Source organism: Mustelus asterias, chromosome 12 (genome assembly GCF_964213995.1).
Source record: "Mustelus asterias chromosome 12, sMusAst1.hap1.1, whole genome shotgun sequence".
Taxonomy (NCBI): domain Eukaryota; kingdom Metazoa; phylum Chordata; class Chondrichthyes; order Carcharhiniformes; family Triakidae; genus Mustelus; species Mustelus asterias.
The window spans coordinates 78,436,090-78,454,983 of NC_135812.1; the positions used below are offsets into that span (position 1 = coordinate 78,436,090).

At 44.7% G+C, this 18,894-nt stretch overlaps 1 protein-coding gene across 2 annotated transcripts in view; it reads left to right on the top strand.

Annotated features, from left to right (window-relative positions):
* The window catches only part of ogfod3 (2-oxoglutarate and iron dependent oxygenase domain containing 3), a 160,526-nt gene that overhangs the window by 8,518 nt on the left and 133,114 nt on the right, over positions 1–18,894 (top strand). For both annotated transcript variants that reach the window (XR_013499159.1, XM_078225483.1), the window contains exon 2: positions 1,378–1,592. Coding sequence is in view for 1 of the 2 variants with exons in the window: in XM_078225483.1 (XP_078081609.1) it covers positions 1,378–1,592 (215 nt within the window). In the remaining variant the exon portion in view is untranslated. The remainder of the gene's footprint in view (positions 1–1,377; positions 1,593–18,894) is intronic.

Sequence of the window (18,894 nt, forward strand, 5' to 3'; positions counted from 1 at the left end):
TACATGAATAGGATGGGAATAGAGGGATATGGTCCCCGGAAGAGTGGCGGGTTTTAGTTATGGCAGCATGGTCGGTGCAGGCTTGGAGGGCCGAAGGGCCTGTTCCTGTGCTGTAATTTTCTTTGTTCCTTGAAATTGATGTTCATGTTCTGCAGTGAACCTGGGAATTGTTGCTTAATCACGTAATTGTGGATTGTTGGCAAGTCTCCCCTGTTAACCATTGGGAATTAGCAGTGGTCGTATATTTTAAACCCATTTCTCCTGCAACATTGGGAGAAAAGCCTTTTCATCCAGTTCTTTAAAAATTGTGAACAACAGATGGATTCAAATCTACTCTTACTGACTGTGATTGAATTCAGTTCACAATCACCACCAGATGTTTTCTTTAAAATAGAGAAACATTTTTCAGCCCAATTGGAGATGTTCCATTGTATTGTTAGTCCAATGATCTCACAAACATTTATCGTTAAGTCACCAGGCCCTGGGACGCCATTAGTGGCAATTCTGCCTTTAGGATTATCTGGTTCTCGCTGAAGGATCTGAAGATAGCCTTTGAGCTGGGAGATTACAAAAATGAACACTTTTCTGCTGTCCCTGAATGTCTTTTAATCATTCGATGTTTTCTTCAAACCTCGGTTACTTCAGGTGAACCCTCTAATTTGTTGCCCAATAGGCCATTATTAAGGGAATTGTAGTGGGAGGTTGGCAATCATAAAATTATAGAATCCCTACAGTGCAGAAGGAGGACATTCGACCCACCAAGTCGGCACCGACTCTCCTGCCCTATCCCCGTAGCCCTACACACCTATCCTGCCAATCCCCCTAACCTACACTTCTTTGGACATTAAGGGGCAATTTAGCATGGCCAATCTACCTAACCCGCACATCTTTGCACTGTGGGAGGAAACCGGAGCACCCGGAGGAAACCCACGCAGCCACAGGGAGAATGTGCAAACTCCACACAGACAGTGACCCAAGCCGGGAATCGAACCCAGGTCCCTGGCACTGTGAGGCAGCAGTGCTGACCACTGTGTCGCCCACCTCTTCCCTCACTTATGAAGTAAATGGAACCATGCTAACTGATGCAGAGATGCTCAGTTTGAATATATTATGTTACTCTGAAGTTCATGCAAGTTTTCCCAAATAGTTTAGAAATTGGTATTGAACATGAATTTTGACGTTTTGCAATGGCATTAGCTATTTGAACTGGCAAATGGAACAATAATTATTCTAAAAAGGAAAGCTACACAGATGATAAATACACACGATGAATTTAAAATTGCTGACTGCATGGTTGATGACTGTCTAGGAACTGACAAGTCAAAAATTAGGCAACAGAAACTTATTGATGCATTCACATTTTTATTTTCCTTCCAGTATGAGAAAGAACAAATCCAAGTTCGCGACTTGGTGGAAGTGGTTAACAATTCTGACATTGACCACCTTTACTGTTTTTTGCGTGGTCCTGCTTTGGGATTATCTGCATGAGGATGACTTTAAAGAAGTGCTTGTACGCCAGGCTGAGGTGGTGGAAGGAAGGTTTTTTGAAGTACCTTGCTCCAAAGATTATGAAAATTACAAGCGATTTGCAGGTACAACATTATCCTATAACAAATTGACTTTTCAATTCGGTTGCAGAATCATGTACGTTCTTCATGTGGCCTGCCTTGCTCGCGTATTTGCAATAGTTAATGTTGTTTGTATTTGGTTATTAAATATTTCACAGTGTGCAAATATACAGTATCAGGACAGAAATTTGGCCTTGGCTATAATAAGATACTTGCAGGCTAGCCATTTAATTTTATTTATTAATGTCACATGTAGGCTTACATTAACACTGCAATGAAGTTACTGTGGAGGTCCCCTGGTCACCACACTCCGGTGCCTGTTTGGGTACACTGAGAGAGAATTTAGCACGGCCAATGTACTGAACCAGCACGTCTTTCGGAGTGTGGAAGGAAACTGGAGCACCCGGAGGAAACCCACGCAGACACGTGGAGAACGTGCAGACTCCGCACAGTCATCCAAGCTGGGAATTGAACCCGGGTCCCTGGTGCTGTGAGGCGGCAGTGCTAACCACTGTGCCACCGTGCCGCCCAAATAGTGTTGTTGCAGCTGGCTGCACAGTATAATCAGAATCTCTTCGATTATCAATTCAAATAGTGCATTCACAGCCTTAACAGATTACAATGCGTGAGGAAAATGGAATCTGAAAGTTTAAGAGATTTGACTACATTGTGACATTATAAACTACATTTTCAGCATATCCTTAATTCACCCAAGTTAAAAGTCAAGGGCACAGATTCAAGGTCTTTGGCAACAGAAACAGCAGTGACGTGAGGGAGTTTTTTTAAATGCAGTGAGTGGTTAGGATCTGGAATGCGCTGCCTGGGAGTGTGGTTGAGGCAGATTCAATTGTGGCTTTCAAACAAAGAATTGAATCATCTGAAGAGAAAAAAAATTACAGAGCTACAGGGAAAAATTGGGGAGTGGAATGAAGTGAGTTGCTCTTGCAGAGGACGAGTATGGGCATGTCGGGCTGAATGGTCCCTTTCTGTGCTTTCACCACTCTATGACTGAGAGTTTACATATCCCATCTCGAAAGTATTGGATGAAAGAAGTTATAGGTTTTGCAATTCATAATTTGAAGTCATTGTTTCTTGCAATATTGATTTCATTGACCAGTGGACCCACTGTGGAGATACAGTGGGCATAATTTCCCCCTCCTGCCTGCCATGGGAATCGTAGCAGGCGGGACACGGACCATGCAAAGGTCCTCAGGTGGGATTTTCCGAACTTGGGGCGCGCATGGCTGGAAAATCCCGCCCAGTGAGTCAGACAATGTTTTTAAAACAACAATAAGGATGCTTGTGTCATTGAAGAATAACACCAGCGCCGTTGCTGTACAGCAATTTGATACAAAAGTTTACTTTTTATTCAATAACATTCTGGAACTTCTGTTGGTGCTTTGGGTTAAATTCCAGAACTCTGTCCATTGCTGTGTGAAAATGATCTTCCTTTTATAACGTACAGTCCCTTGTCTATATCTTTGTTGTTATCCCTTACCCAAGTTTGCGATTGAAAAATACAGCAGAGGTTTGTTTCTGATATTTAGTATGTTTGGGAAAGTGGGGATTAGCTAAATTGGGAATATTCCTGTGCTTTAATAAGCCTGAGAATGGTCTTGGATCCTATTAAGTAGTTTGTGGGTGGACGAGGGGAGGGCATGGTGGGTGGTGGGGGGTGAGGTGTGTTAATGAAATTTTGCCGCACTTTGGTGATGCTGAAGGGGTTTACGAGGAGGGAGAAATTATTTGGCTTTGCATCACATTGGAGTTAGAATCTGTATTTGGAAGATTGGAGTGGAATGTGGGGTCTTGCTCAGTGATGGTTTCCTGGTAGCTGTCGGTGCAGCAATTCACATGTCCTCAGTCCAGAGACAAGTTTCACTGCCCTGGAGCTAGAATCATAGAATCCCTACAGTGAGGAGGAGGCCATTTGGCCCATCGAGCCTGCAGCAACAACAATCCCACTCTGGCCCTATTCCCGTGACCCCAGTATTTAACCTGCTAATGCCTCTGCCTCTGACACTAAGGGTCAATTTAGCATGGCCAATCAACCAAACCTGCACATCTTCGGACTGTGAGAGGAAACCGGAGCACCCGGAGGAAACCCACACAGACACAGGGAGAACGTGCAAACTCCACACAGACGGTCACCCAAGGCTGGAATTGGACCCAGATCCTTAGTGCTGTGAGGCAGCACTGCTAACCACTGTGCCACTGTGTCACCCACTTTCTGCCACTGTGTCGCCCACTTTCTCGCACTTTGTCCCAAAGTTTGAAGAGGAAGATGTGGAGACTTTATAGCTTTCGAGAAGCTGGCAACACCGTTACGTTGGCCAATGGAATTTTGGACACTCCTATTACAGGATCAGCTGGTAGGAAAAGCTCATGAGGTCACCCTTATGTTGTCTGTGGGAATGTCTGCCAGTTACGAACAGACAAAGTCTGCTATTCTCAGTGCCTACGAACTAGTACCAGAGGTGAACCCCCAGCAATTCCGGAATCCCTGTTAAAAAAAAACACAAATTTATTTGGGATTTGAAAGACTAAAACAAATAGCTTTTAACTGGTAAGGCAGCAGCTTAAAAATACAGGGGTTAAAGGAACTGGTACAATTAGAGGAGCTTAAAACCACCTTTTCTACAGCCTCAACACCCACATACAGGAACAGAGTTTCCACAGTTAGAGCTATAATCCCAACCATAGGCATAGGGAACTCAGGAAGTGTCTTCGCAAATCAACCCCGAAAGGGGGAATCTGATGATGTGGGGCGGCCACGAAAAAAGTAAAAATTATGGGGGGGGGGGGGGGGAGGGGGGGGGGGCGGCGGTGGTGGTGGTGGTGGTGGTGTGCGGGGGAGGGAGAGAAGGAGAGAAATCCTCTCCAAGCATGAGAAGGAGACACAGGGAGCCAAAATGACATGTGGAGGCCCATGAGTCCCCAGTGTAATGAAATTGAACATTCCAGACCTGAATGCTGGCAGCTCAAGAGGAAGCCTGTGGGTCTTTTTGGAGTAGACAGGATTAATCCCAAGGAAGGTGCCCTGTCAATGGCGCAGCAGATCAGATACTGAACCTAACTGCAGAAATTAACCCTTCGAATAGCACTGCCCAATGCAGGGCAGAACCTGACAAAATGCCTGAGAGCTACCAGAGTTTTGACCTTCAAGGAACATTGTCTTTGGACCCCTCCCTGGAAGCGAGTAACTCCAGGCTGCTCAGGGATACAGGGGCCACACAATCGCTGGTGCTGGGAAAAAAATCTGACCTTCCCCCAGAATCTTCCACGAAAGCCTGAAGCTAATTAAGGGAGTGACTTAGTCTTGGCTCCAGTCACTGTAGGAATACAGAGTGAGCTAGTCTTGGCTCCAGTCACTGTAGGGATACAGAGTGAGCTAGTCTTGGCTCCAGTCACTGTAGGAATACAGAGTGAGCTAGTCTTGGCTCCAGTCACTGTAGGAATACAGAGTGACCTAATCTTGGCACCAGTCACTGTAGAGATACAGAGTGACCTCGTCTTGGCTCCAGTCACTGTAGGGGTATAGGGTGACCTAGTCTTGGCACCAGTCACTGTAGGGATACAGAGTGATCTAGTCTTGGCTCCAGTCACTGTAGGGATACAGAGTGACCTAGTCTTGGCTCCAGTCACTGTAGAGATATAGAGTGACCTCGTCTTGGCTCCAATCACTGTCGGGGTATAGGGTGACCTAGTCTTGGCACCAGTCACTGTAGGGATACAGAGTGATCTAGTCTTGGCTCCAGTCACTGTAGGGATACAGAGTGACTTAGTCTTGGCACCAGTCACTGTAGGGGTATAGAGTGACCTAGTCTTGGCACCAGTCGCTGTAGGGATACAGAGTGATCTAGTCTTGGCTCCAGTCACTGTAGGGATACAGAGTGATCTAGTCTTGGCTCCAGTCACTGTAGGGATACAGAGTGACCTAGTCTTGGCACCAGTCACTGTAGGAATACAGAGTGACCTAGTATTGGCACCAGTCACTGTAGGGATAGAGTGACCTAGTCTTGGCTCCAGTCACTGTAGGGATACAGAGTGACCTAGTCTTGGCTCCAGTCACTGTAGGGATACAGAGTGACCGAGTCTTGGCTCCAGTCACTGTAGGGATACAGAGTGACCTAGTCTTGGCTCCAGTCACTGTAGGGATGATCCCTGAGCTGCCGGCGGCAGGGATAGGTTTGTGACTTGGGAATGACTTACCTGACAGTAAGGTAGCAACATCCCCCATAATCCTCGACCAACCAAGAGAGAACAGGAAACCGAGCAGCCACAGGAAGAAGTCCTGGGGATTTTTCCTGATTGTGTAGTGACTCGGTTCCAAGCCAGGCACATTGAAACGAGAAGGAGCCAGCACCTCAGCTGGAGGAGCCAGAGGTCTGGCTATCTGAAACTTATTAAAAAAGTGTTTTCAAAAGGGAGGGCGCAGAGCAAGCCTCCTTAATTAAAGCACAGCAGGCAATCCTGAATTAAAGCACCTAGCACACACTTGCGGTGAATGTTGTTCACACTGCTGTTGCGGTGAATGTTGTTCACACTGCTGTTGCAGTGAATGTTGTTCAGGTTCCCATGTGCTATTACTTGTGAGTTGGGATAGTTATTCAATAATGGAGATTCCCTGGGAGATCTGCAGCTGAAGAGTGGATGGTGCTCCATCCAGTTTGTTGCATCCCTAGGATATCCTATGACATAAGAAAATCTGATGAATTGCCTGTGCTGTTCCGATGGCTGGACACGTGTGTACCTGAGAAACTCAAGCCTGCACCAGCAAGTATTTTTACTGACTTCACCTCTGGCCACCTAGTGCAAAATCTGCCATGTTTGCAGGAAAACCCCAGGCCACGGCTGAACCTGCCCCTTTCAAACCCTGGTGAACCCTTTGACCGAATCTCGATAGACTGCGTAAGGCAAACTGTGTAACCCAGGACAAGCTATCAGTACCTCCTTACCAAAATGGACCTGGCCACCCACTTCCCCAAGACCATTCCGCTCAAAAGGATCATGCATGTAATAATCAGAGATTATTAATTATTTCAGTTTACCTTTAAAATTCAATATATTGATTTGAAAAAAAAAACCCTTAAATTGGGATGACAGATCGGTGGCAGTTTTAGCAGACCCTCGCCATAATTTATGTGGAAATCCACTGGAACTGCTCCAAACTCAGCCTGGATCCAGATGTGACACGGATAGTAGTTGTTTGGATAAGAACATAACTAGGGGCAGGAGTAGGCAATTTGGCCCCTTGACCTGCTCCGCCATTCAATATGATCATGGCTGATCTTTTCGTGGACTCAGCTCCACTTACCCACCCGCTCACCATAACTGTTAATTCCTTTAATGTTCAAAAATCTATCTATCTTTGCCTTAAAAATATTTAACGAGGTAGCCTCAACTACTTCACTGGGCAGGGAATTCCACAGATTCACAACCCTGTGTGTGAAGAAGTTCCTCCTCAACTCAGTCCTAAATCTGCTTTCCCTTATTTTGAGGCTATGCCCCCTAGTTCTGGTTTCACCCGCCAGTGGAAACAACCTCCCTGCTTCTATCTTATCTATTCACTTCATAATTGTATATGTTTCTATAAGATTCCCTTTCATTCTTCTAAATTTCAATGAGTATAGTCTCAGCTGACTCAGTCTCTCCTCATGAGCCAACTCTTTCAACTCCGAAATCAACCTAGTGAATCTCCTCTGCACCCCTTTCAGCATATCTTTTGACTAATTTAATTAATCTGTAATTATTGTTGGAGGGTGGAGTCAGTGGAAATGGTTCCACAGGCTCATTTTGATGCTGTTGGGAGGGGAATGGGAGGGAGGAGTCTTGGCATAGGTGAATGAAGAAATGGTGCACCACCTGAGCTTTACCTGCTTGGTGGGCGAAGTGGGAGGAAAGGATGCACATTGTGGATGGAGTGGGTTTGATTAACCAGGGTCGAAATGCATATGGAGGCAGGAACGCCATTCTGTTGTGGGAGGAATGTGTGTCACGGTTCTGCTCATTGGAGGGTCACTGTTGAAATGCTGTTTATGTGGGAAACAGAAATAGAAAAATGTTAAATTATGTTGAATTGGGGAGGGGATGTTCATGATGCTGTCAAGAAAACTGATATTTTTAAGGGATTTATATTTGTATTGTTAAACATTAGAAATAAGGTATAGGTATAAGGCAGCACGGTGGCACAGTGGTTAGCACTGCTGCCCCTCAGCGCCACAGACCTGGGTTTGATTCCCAGCTTGGGTCACTGTGTGGAGTCTGCATGTTCTTTCTGTGTCTGCGTGGGTTTCCTCTAGGTGCTCTGGTTTCCTCCCACAGTCCGAAAGACATGCTGGTTAGGTGCATTGGCCATGTTAAATTCTCCCTCAGTGTACCCGAACAGACTGGAGTGTGGTGACTGGGGGATTTTCTCAGTAACTTCATTGCAGTGTCAAGGTAAGCCAACTTGTGACACTAATAAATAAACTAAACTAAAATTGATTTAAGTGGGGTTAATTTAGGGTTTCTGCATAAGGAAGAATACACTTCTCATTAGATTCATGCTAGACAAAGGTGTTTGTATATGTGTGGATTTGGTCAGCTCAAACTGCACTTCTGTTGTACTTAGAGAAGTTTATAGCATGAAAAGTAAACAAGCAGAGGAGACGTAGTTGCTTAGCAACCGGGGGCACCTTAGGTAGGATGTTTTTTGTGTTTGGTTTTAGCTGGATAAAATAGATAATGAGAAAGATGACTCACAATTCTGTTTGATGCAGTTGGTTATAGAAGGCTAGAGAGGGAACATCTCTCAGCTTTGCTGGAAAAAAAGCCATACCATGGAATAACGGTTAAGACAACAAGTATGGAGGTCGAAAGAGCAGCTAGTTAAGGAAACTAGAGAAGTGGAGAAAAATTTCCCAAAAGTCCAAAGTTACAGGAACCAAAGAGGAACTACCTTTTTAGAGCAGGATACTGCTTGTGAAAGTCAAAGTCAGACCTGGGAAGAGAGCAGCTGATGAAGTTGCCTACAGCCAAGCCACACATCTGAAGCAATTGGAAGGTTTCATTCCATTTGTGAATCTTCCGTCCAGCACCATCTGGGATTGTAACAAAGTGGAAAGTAGGCTGAAGTGACTTTGGGGTGAGGGGAGGTGCAAATCCAAGATGTGCATGTTAGGTGGATTGGCCATGCTAAATTGCCCCTTAGTGTCAGGGGGATTAGCAAGGGTAAATGCATGGGGTTTTAGGGATAGGGTCTGGGTGGGATTGTTGTCGGTGCAGACTCGATGGGCCGAATGGCCTCCTTCTGTACTGTATGATTCTAAATGCTAATTGATGGATCCTTTGGATTGGAGGAAAGTTTGGAACCGTAACAATCTGAATACAATGAAGCTCAGTGGGGTGAGAATGGCGAGTGCCAATTGTATTAATTGAAGTTAAGTGCATACAGGTGGAAGGCATTAAAATAAAAGCAAAATACTGCTGATTCTGGAAATCTGAAATAAATACAGAAATTGCTGGAAAATTCAGCATGTTTGGCAGTGCCTATGGAGAGAGAAACAGAAGCAACATTTTGAGCCTAATATGACTCTCCATGACTCCTTGGAACTGAAGAGAGGTAGAAATGATGGGTTTATTGACCTTATTGTGACATATGGCATTCTCAGGGGACTTGACAGGTTCGAATGCTGAAAGGTTGTTTCCCCCTGTGGGAGAGTCTATGTAAGAAGTTTAACAACACCAGGTTAAAGTCCAACAGGTTTATTTGGTAGCAAAAGCCACACAAGCTTTCGGAGCTGCAAGCCCCTTCTTCAGGTGAGTGGGAATTCTGTTCACAAACAGGGAAACAGGGCATATAAAGACACAAACTCAATTTACATGAATAATGGTTGGAATGCGAATACTTACAACTAATCAAGTCTTTAAGAAACAAAACAACGTGAGTGGAGAGAGCATCAAGACAGGCCCTTTTCTCCACTCACGTTGTTTTGTTTCTTAAAGACTTGATTAGTTGTAAGTATTCGCATTCCAACCATTATTCATGTAAATTGAGTTTGTGTCTTTATATGCTCTGTTTGTGAACAGAATTCCCACTCACCTGAAGAAGGGGCTTGGAGCTCCGAGCTCCGAAAGCTTGTGTGGCTTTTGCTACCAAATAAACCTGTTGGACTTTAACCTGGTGTTGTTAAACTTCTTACTGTGTTTACCCCAGTCCAACGCCGGTATCTCCACATCAGGAGAGTCTAGGACCAGAGGATGTAACCCCAGAGTAAGGGGGTCACTCATTTACGACAGAGATGAGGAGGACTTTCTTCTTTCAGAGTGTAATGAATGTGTGGAATTCTTTACCTTAGAGGGCTGTAGAGGCTAGATCTCTAAGTATGTTCAAGGCTGTGAGAGACTGGTTTTTAATCAGTAAGGGAATCGAGGGTTACAGGGATATGGCAGGAAAATGGAGTTGAGGATTATCAGATCAGTCATGATCTTATTGGAAGGTGGAGCAGACTCAATGGGCCGAATGGCCTACTTCTATTCCAATGTCTTACGGTCTTATGGTTTAATGTTGCTGAAAAAGCGGGGGAAGGATCAGGTAGAACAAACGTGCGGGTCGTGGCTAGTTTCAAGGGTGGGAGCAATTAAATAACAAACATGTGGTGTAATGAAAGCAAAAGGGAGTGGTACTGGTGGCAATAAAGTAACGAAACATTGGTCCAGAATAAGTATTAATGACACAGTTCAGGATAGCTCTATCTAAAAGCAAAAACGTGAATACAATATGCAGTCTGACACTCGGCAAAAAGAAGTGTCACAATTGAGCGCAGAGTTCATGGTTTGAAGTTGTTGAACTCAAAGTTAAAGTTAAAGTTTATCTTTTAGTCACAAGTAAGGCTTACGTTAACACTGCAATGAAGTTACTGTGAAAATCCCCTAGTTGCCACAGTCCAGCGCCTGTTCAGGTCAATGCACCTAACCAGCACGTCTTTCAGACTGTGGGAGGAAACCGGAGCACCCGGAGAAAACCCACACAGACACGGGGAGAACATGCAAACTCCACACAGACAGTGATCCAAGCCGGGAATCGAACCCCTGTCCCTGGTGCTGTGACGCAGCAGTGCTAACATGTGCCACCGTGCCGCCCCCAATGTTGAATCTAGAAGGTTGCAGAATCCATAGAATCCCTACAGTACAGAAGGAGGCCATTCAGCCCATCGAGCCTGCACCGACAACAACCCCATCCAGGCCCTATCCCCATAACCCCATACATTTACCCTGCTAATCCCCCTGACACTAAGGGACAATTTTAGCATGGCCAATCAACCTAACCCTCACATCTTTAGACTGTGGGAGAATGTGCAAACTCCACACAGACAGTGACCCGAGGCCGGAATTGAACCTGGGTCCCTGGCGCTGTGAGACAGCAGTGCTAACCACTGTGCCACCGTGCTGTTGTAAAGTGGAAGATGAGGTGCTGTTCCGCAAGCCCGCAATGGGCTTTACTGGAACATTGCAGCAGGTCGAAGACAGAAATGTGAGCATGGTCCACGTCCGACACTTCCCTTCTTTGATTACTCTGTCTCCATTTCTTCAATTAGGCTGTCTAATAATATTCAGCATAAACCGACCGAGTCCCACAGCTACCTCAACTGCACTTCCTCACACCCTGCTCCCTGTAAGAATCCCATCGCGTCTGTTCTCATGATGCAATTATCCACAACGGTGTTTCTGATACGTCTTTGTTTCGCCACAATTGAGGATTCTCTCCCCACTGAGGCTGAGGCCTCAGCAGTGGCCTCTTCCACACTGGGGAGACTAAACTCAGACTGAGTGACCACTTTGAGGAACACCTCTGTTCAGCCCATGAGCATGACCCAGACTTTCCTGTTGCTTGCCATTTGAATTTACCACCTTGCTCTCACGCTCACACTTCTTTCCCTGATCTGTGCATTGTTCAAGTGAAGCCCAGTGCAAGGAACATCACCTCATCTTCCGATTTAGCACCTTGCAGCCTTCTGGACTCAACATTGAGTTCAACATCTGTCGACTGTGAGCCCTGCCCTCACTTCTGATTTATTTTTGTCAAAATGCCAGTCTGTATCTTGTTTCTCATCCCCTTTGGGACAGAGCTGTCCTTTACTTTGCAATTAACACTCAGCAATTTACACCGCTTTGCCTTTTACTCCCATTTTCAAAACTATCCATAATCTCCACGTTTGTTCTACCTGACTCTTCCCCCGCCTTTTCAGCAGCAGTAAACCATAAGACCGTACGACACTGGAACAGAAGCAGGCCATTTGGCCCATTGAGTCTGCTCCACCTTCCAATGAGATCATGATTGATCTGATAATCCTCAACTCCACTTTTCTGCCATATTCCCGTAACCCTCGATTCCCTTACTGATTAAAAATCAGAAACAAAATTAATCTCTCCCACCCTCTAACCTTGAGGTGGAGATGCCGGCATTGGACTGGGGTGGGCACAGTAAGAAGTCTCTCATCACCAGGTTAAAGTCCAACAGGTTTATTTGGAATCATGAGCTTCATCAGTGGGACACCCACCTGATAAAGAAGCAGCGCTCTGAAAGCTCGTGATTCCAAATAAACCTGTTGGACTTTAACCTGGTGTTGTGAGACTTCTTACTGTGCTCTCTAACCTATCCTTGACCTTTCCTTTTGTTTCACCTGACCCTCCCTCTGCTTTTCGTAAAACCAATCATATCTACCTCTCCTCTGACCTGAAGGAGAGTCATATTGGACTTGAAGCGTTAACTTTGTTTCCCTCCCCACAGATGCTATCAGACGTGCTGAGTTTTTCCAGTGGCTTCTGTTTCTTTATTTCAGTCGGAGAGCATTGGTAGCAAGGTTACTTGAGCACATATGAGGACACAGGGACGGCAAGGTGACACAGTGGTCAGCTCTGCTGCCTCACAGCGCCAGAGACCAGGGTTCGATTCCCGGCTTGAGTTACTGTCTGTGTGGAGTTTGCATGTTCTCCCCGTGTCTGCGTGGGTTTCCTCCCACCGTCTGAAAGGCGTGCTGGTTAGGTGCATTGACCCGAACAGGCACCAAAGTGTGGCAACTAGGGGAATTTCACAGTAACTTCATTGCAGTGTTAATGTAAGCCTTACTTGTAACTAATAAATAAACTTTAACTTTAAACATAAAGAGATACTTACTGATACGAGTGTGGAATGGAGTGAGGATATTTACATGTGTAACTTTTCACTCAAGGAATCAATTTATTCCAAATGAAGACTGGCTTTGAATTCTTCCTTCACCAGCTGTGGGTGAGGGGGGGAGCATGTCCTAGCCAGTGACCTGGAGACTGGTGGGGGCAGTAGAAAGAGCTTCTAGCTGACCTTGAGAGTTTGGAAGGTGGACAAGCCCATTAGGCCACAGGGGAGGTTCAGCAGGTCAGACTTGGGGGTTTGGATGTCCCATTATAGGGGAGAGCTCTGCTGGATGGATTGATGGCCCAGCAGACTATGGGATGTTGACAGAGGTATTGGCGGTTAGACGTTCAAACGGTGTGGCAGTGAGAATGGGGGAGATTGGGCTGGGAGTTAGTCAACATTTCTCATAGGGCTGTGATGAATAGTCTGCCAGTGGAGGTGGGAAATATGCTGGGGGTACTATTATAAATGAACATTTTTGTTTAAAATGAATTACTTGTCTCTTTTAGACAACAGTGAAACTCTCGCCCTCGAGACAGTTGTGAGTTTAAATCTCAATCCAGGATTTGAGTACATAATCTGGGCTGTTACTTCAATGTATTGTCAGAGGTGCTATCTTTCAGATGAGACCTTAAATCAAGGCCCCATCCTCCTGATTGTATGGACATGAAAAAACTCTTGGTCTTATTTAAAGAAGTTAAGGACAGTCTGGTCACCATTGATCCCGCATCCAAAACCACTGAAGCACGCAAAAGTAGTCCTTTATCTCATTTGCTGTTTCTGGGACCTTGATGCAGACAAATTGGCTGTTGGATAACAGCAATAACAATATTTCAAAAGTAATTAATTGGCTGTGAAGCACATTTGGACGTCCTTGGTACGTGGAAGTCACATTATAAAATGAAAAGTTTGTCCTTTGTTGATGGAACCTCAACAGTGACATCATGTGTCTAGAGTCTGCATCTGCACTCAGACTGAAAAAAAAACCTGCTGTCGATCAACATAGTCCCTCAGGCAGCAGTTGTTATAGCAACTAAATGTTGTACAATATCTAGTGTTTAAAAAATTGATCGCTTGTAAGTAAAACAAAGTTGGCAGTTTAATACTGCGCCCAATTGACTTAATCTTCAAAGAATGTCGCAGATGCCTCAGTGATTTTAATGGAGAATAGATAGAGGGAGGAAGCTGATAAAAGAATCACAGAGTAGTTACAGCACAGAAGATCATTCAGCCTGTTGTTTCTGTGCTGGCTATCTCTAGGAATGATTTACTTTGCTTCAGTCCCCGGCTTTCTCTCCTAGGCCTGCACATTTTCCCCCTTCTGATTAAACGCCTCAATTGAATCTGCCTCCACCACCCTCTCAGGCAGTGCATTCAACCATTCACTGCATGAAAATGTTTTTCCTTATGTCGTCCCCATTGCTTTTTCTTTTGCCAATTATCTTAAACCTGTGTTCTCTCGATCGGTCCAGCAATCTACTCTGTCTATGATTTTGTACACCTCTATCAAATCTCCTCTCAATTTTCTCGAATAAAAGTAGTCCAGTCTCACTGTATGACTGAAGTTTCTAATCTTTTCTGTTCTCTGTCTTCATATCTGTCGGAAAGCGTGGCGTCCAGAACGGGACACAATGCTCTAGTTGAGGCTGAACCAGTGTTCTCCACAAGTTTAACATTACCTCCTTGCTCTTGTACCCTGTGCCCGATTAATGAAGCCTAGGATACTGTCTGTTTTATTAACTGTGTCCTCAGCCTGTTCTGTCACCTTCAATGACTCATATACATAAACAACCAGGTCCCTCTGCTCCTGCACCCCCTTTTGGATTGTGCTCTTTAGTTTATATTGTCTCTCCGCATTTTTCCCATCACTTCACACTTCTCAACGCGCTAAAATTCATCTGCCACTTGTCCACCTGTTCCATGTCCTTTTGAAGTTCTGCATTATACCCCTCACTGTCCACGATGCTTCCGAGTTTCCGATCATCTGCAAATTTTGAAATTGTACATGTGGGCAATCTTTCCTGAAATGTTTCTAATTCCCAAATATGAAAAAAACTCACCATCTTAGCTTTCTTAATCGCTGAATTAAAACTCTTTGAAAGCACGGTGCCCTGCATCTACCTCATCCATGTCCTTCCTCAACTCATTAACTCCTTTTGACCAAACAGATTGATTTCAAGATCTTTAGGTTGGGATTTTACAGCCTCGCTCGACCCGAGACTGGAAAATCCTGCCCAAGGTCAACGGACATGTCCATAAGAACATGAGAACATAAGAAATAGGAGCAGGAGTAGGCCATCTAGCCCCTCGAGCCTGCCCCGCCATTCAATAAGATCATGGCTGATCTGAAGTGGATCAGTTCCACTTACCCGCCTGATCCCTATAACCCCTAATTCCCTTACCGATCAGGGATCCATCTATCCGTGATTTAAACATATTCAACGAGGTAGCCTCCATCACTTCAGTGGGCAGAGAATTCCAGAGATTCACCACCCTCTGAGAGAAGAAGTTCCTCCTCAACTCTGTCCTAAACTGACCCCCCTTTATTTTGAGGCTGTGCCCTCTAGTTCTAGTTTCCTTTCTAAGTGGAAAGAATCTCTCCATCTCTACCCTATCCAGCCCCTTCATTATCTTATAGGTCTCTATAAGATCCCCCCTCAGCCTTCTAAATTCCAACGAATACAAACCCAATCTGCTCAGTCTCTCATAATCAACACCCCTCATCTCTGGTATCAACCTGGTGAACCTTCTCTGCACTCCCTCCAAGGCCAATATATCCTTCCGCAAATAAGGGGACCAGTACTGCACACAGTATTCCAGCTGCGGCCTCACCAATGCCCTGTACAGATGCAGCAAGACATCTCTGCTTTTATATTCTATCCCCCTTGCGATATAGGCCAACATCCCATTTGCCTTCTTGATCACCTGTTGCACCTGCAGACTGGGTTTTTGCGTCTCATGCACAAGGACCCCCAGGTCCCTCTGCACAGCAGCATGTTGTAATTTCTTTCCATTTAGATAATAATCCAATTTGCTATTATTTCTTCCAAAGTGAATAACGTCGCATTTGTTATACTCCATCTGCCAGATCCTTGCCCACTCACTCAGCCTGTCCAAATCTCTCTGCAGACCTTCTACGCCCTCCACACGATTCACTTTTCCACTTATCTTTGTGTCGTCTGCAAACTTTGTTACCCTACTCTCATTGTAGGGTAACTTCCATTGTCCGTCCCTCGCCTGCTCCGATTCCATGGCAGTCGAGGTGGTAGAATTCCCGCGTTAATCGTTTCTTGTCCCTCGTAACTCAGTGAACTCCTTCTGCCTAAATGTCTCTCTACATATCTTCTCTTCGTTTGACTGAGGCTTAGTCCCTGCTTCCTCCGCTCCATTATTATCAGCTTCTTTTTCAGCCATTGTGCTCTTATTTTAAACACCTCTCTTGCCATCTCCCTCCCTTCTTCAAAAACGCCTCTTTAAAAGCTGTTCATTAATTTTGCTTTTAACACCTTTCTGATCTCCCGGTTTCTTTGCTCTCCTCAGTGTCCATTATTGCCCTTTACCCTACCTGAGCAGCCTGAGACAACTTTTTCAGACAAATGTAGATGGTTTTTGATGATCGGAACATCTGGAAGAGGACTTTCTTCAGAGGCAAGTAGATAAAATTGGGAAAGGAGTTGACTGGGTCTCATCATTGTCTTCACTCCGTGGTTGATCAAAGTGATTAAAACTGCTTCTAGTTGTTCTGCAACAAATATGTCTTTTTCTGCAATGGAATCACCTACAGTCATGGAAGAGTTGCGCTCTGCCTCTCTTCCCCCTACTGCAGTATGTTTCTCAGTAAGCTGTATTGATGTCAAAAGTTAACTGTTGCTTAAACCTCAAAATGCTGCAGCAGTAAATATCAAGACCTGGAACTTGATTGAATCAACAGAAAAAAATGACCATAATTCAAGAAATCAGCTGTTTTCCTCATCATTTGCAGGAATTATGGCCAGTCAGTCTTTGTGGCTCTTTTGAGGGTGAAGCGTACTCTGTAAACCAGCGATGAGCAATCTAGGCTAGTGAGTGAGCTGCATGAGTGGCCCTCCTTCATCTCAGTGGGCTGCAAGATTGAAATGGGGCTTGTTCACGAACCATGACCCCTTGAATAAGATTAAATACATTTAATACATGCCGAATATTTCATCACAAATTATAGAAAATGCTAAACATTTATATATTAATAGAACTATCATCAACTTCAAATGCTAAAAATAAAAGAGATATTTACAGTTTGGACACAGAGGGAGCGTATGGCTCTCACGGTCAATGTTCTGAGCAATCAGCACGCACCTCACTTAGCCCCTTCCTTTATGTGCATATCACTTCACTTACACCGGTAGGAAAATAACTACAGTAAGAAGCTGTGTTTACTTCTTACTGTGTTTACCCCAGTCCAACGCCGGCATCTCCACATCAGGAAAATAACTACGCAGATGGAAATCAGCGGAGTGTGGCAACGGTCAACGAAATGAGCGGGCCGCGCTCAGAACTCAGATGGGCTGCATGTGGTCCCTGGCCCAGAGGTTGCCCACCGTGGCACTGATAACTTCTCAGTACGCAAAGTATAGTGCTGTCGTTTCAAATGTTTCATGCATTTGAACAGCTGTGTTTTGTAGTATGACACCAGAACCTAGAAATACCTTTACAGATAAACATTGTGATATTCTGTTTGATGAGCCTGGTACAGGAGCATTCATTTATGTAAGTCGTTATCTCAGCTTCAGATCAGGTTGCAACAGGCTCTTTCCCCCCCACCCCCTCGTTTGATCTCCGATGTTGGGAAGTTAGCAAAGTGGCAGATCAGCAAATGCCCATGTGGTGGTGCTACTGTACTGTATTTCCTTCCACAATAATACTTGCTTAGCTATAGATTTGAAAGATATATCCAATAATAAAATGTACCTATTGAAAGAAAAAGCATACAAAAGATCTGGGCAAGAGAAATAGTGTATTACTCTTGCATAGATATTTAGAGATAGGGGTTTTGTCCCTGTGTACATAGGTTATGAAGAACAGTTGTTATTGGTGGTGAAGAATGATGACCAATACCTGTGACAAATACCTGATGTGGAGATGCCGGCGTTGGACTGGGGTGAACACAGTAAGAAGTCTCACATCACCAGGTTAAAGTCCAACAGGTTTATTTGGTAGCAAATACCATAAGCTTTCGGAGCACTGCTCCTTCGTCAGATGGAGTGGAAATGTGCTCTCGAACAGTGCAAACAGGTCTGTTTGCACTGTTTGAGAGCACATTTCCACTCCATCTGACGAAGGAGCAGTGCTCCGAAAGCTTATGGTATTTGCTACCAAATAAACCTGTTGGACTTTAACCTGGTGTTGTGAAACTTCTTACAAATACCTGAAGCATGCATAGATGTTTATAACAAGAAGCTATTGCAGCATTATTCCAAATATCAATTATGAGAAACTCCAGGACTTCATTGCTGCTAAGATTGGTATCATGTGTTTAGCTGCCTATGCTCTTTGCCTATCAAGCCTAATCTTTCTCCTGTATATGCCCCCAGTCCGTATGTCTTTCCAGTTTTTTTCCCCCATCTTTCCTCATGTACCCTACAAGCTCATCTCAGCTGTGTGATTCAGCCCCTGCAGCCTTGACTTCATTCACATTAAGTGGTCTGACTGCTCAGCTTTCCCCATACTTACTGATATTAGCACTTCCTTCACCTCACCTTCTGTTCCCCTCCATTACAAAGCCCCATTTCCTCAAAAAACAGAACCTCAGCTCCTCTGGCCTTGCTGGTGTCACAAGTCTCACAACACCAGGTTAAAGTCCACTGCCCCATCTCATTTTCTCCTTCTAAAACGTATTATCACTTGCCAAACCCATGTCCATCTTTCCCAGAACTCCTGTTTGTATCTCCCCAATCAGGGTTTTGCTTCTACTGTAGGATTGAAACTTACCTTCCTTGTTCCATGTCACAAATGACATTGTCTGTTACTTTCACCATGGTGCACTGTGTTTCTTCATTGTCCTCATTCTCTTTGTTGCCTTCAACATGGTGGATCTTACCATCTTCTTTTACCAGCTGTTCTCTACTGTCTAGTTTGATGGCTCTCTCTTGCTTGGTTTCACTTTTATCTATAGAGTCATAACCACAGCATCTCCAG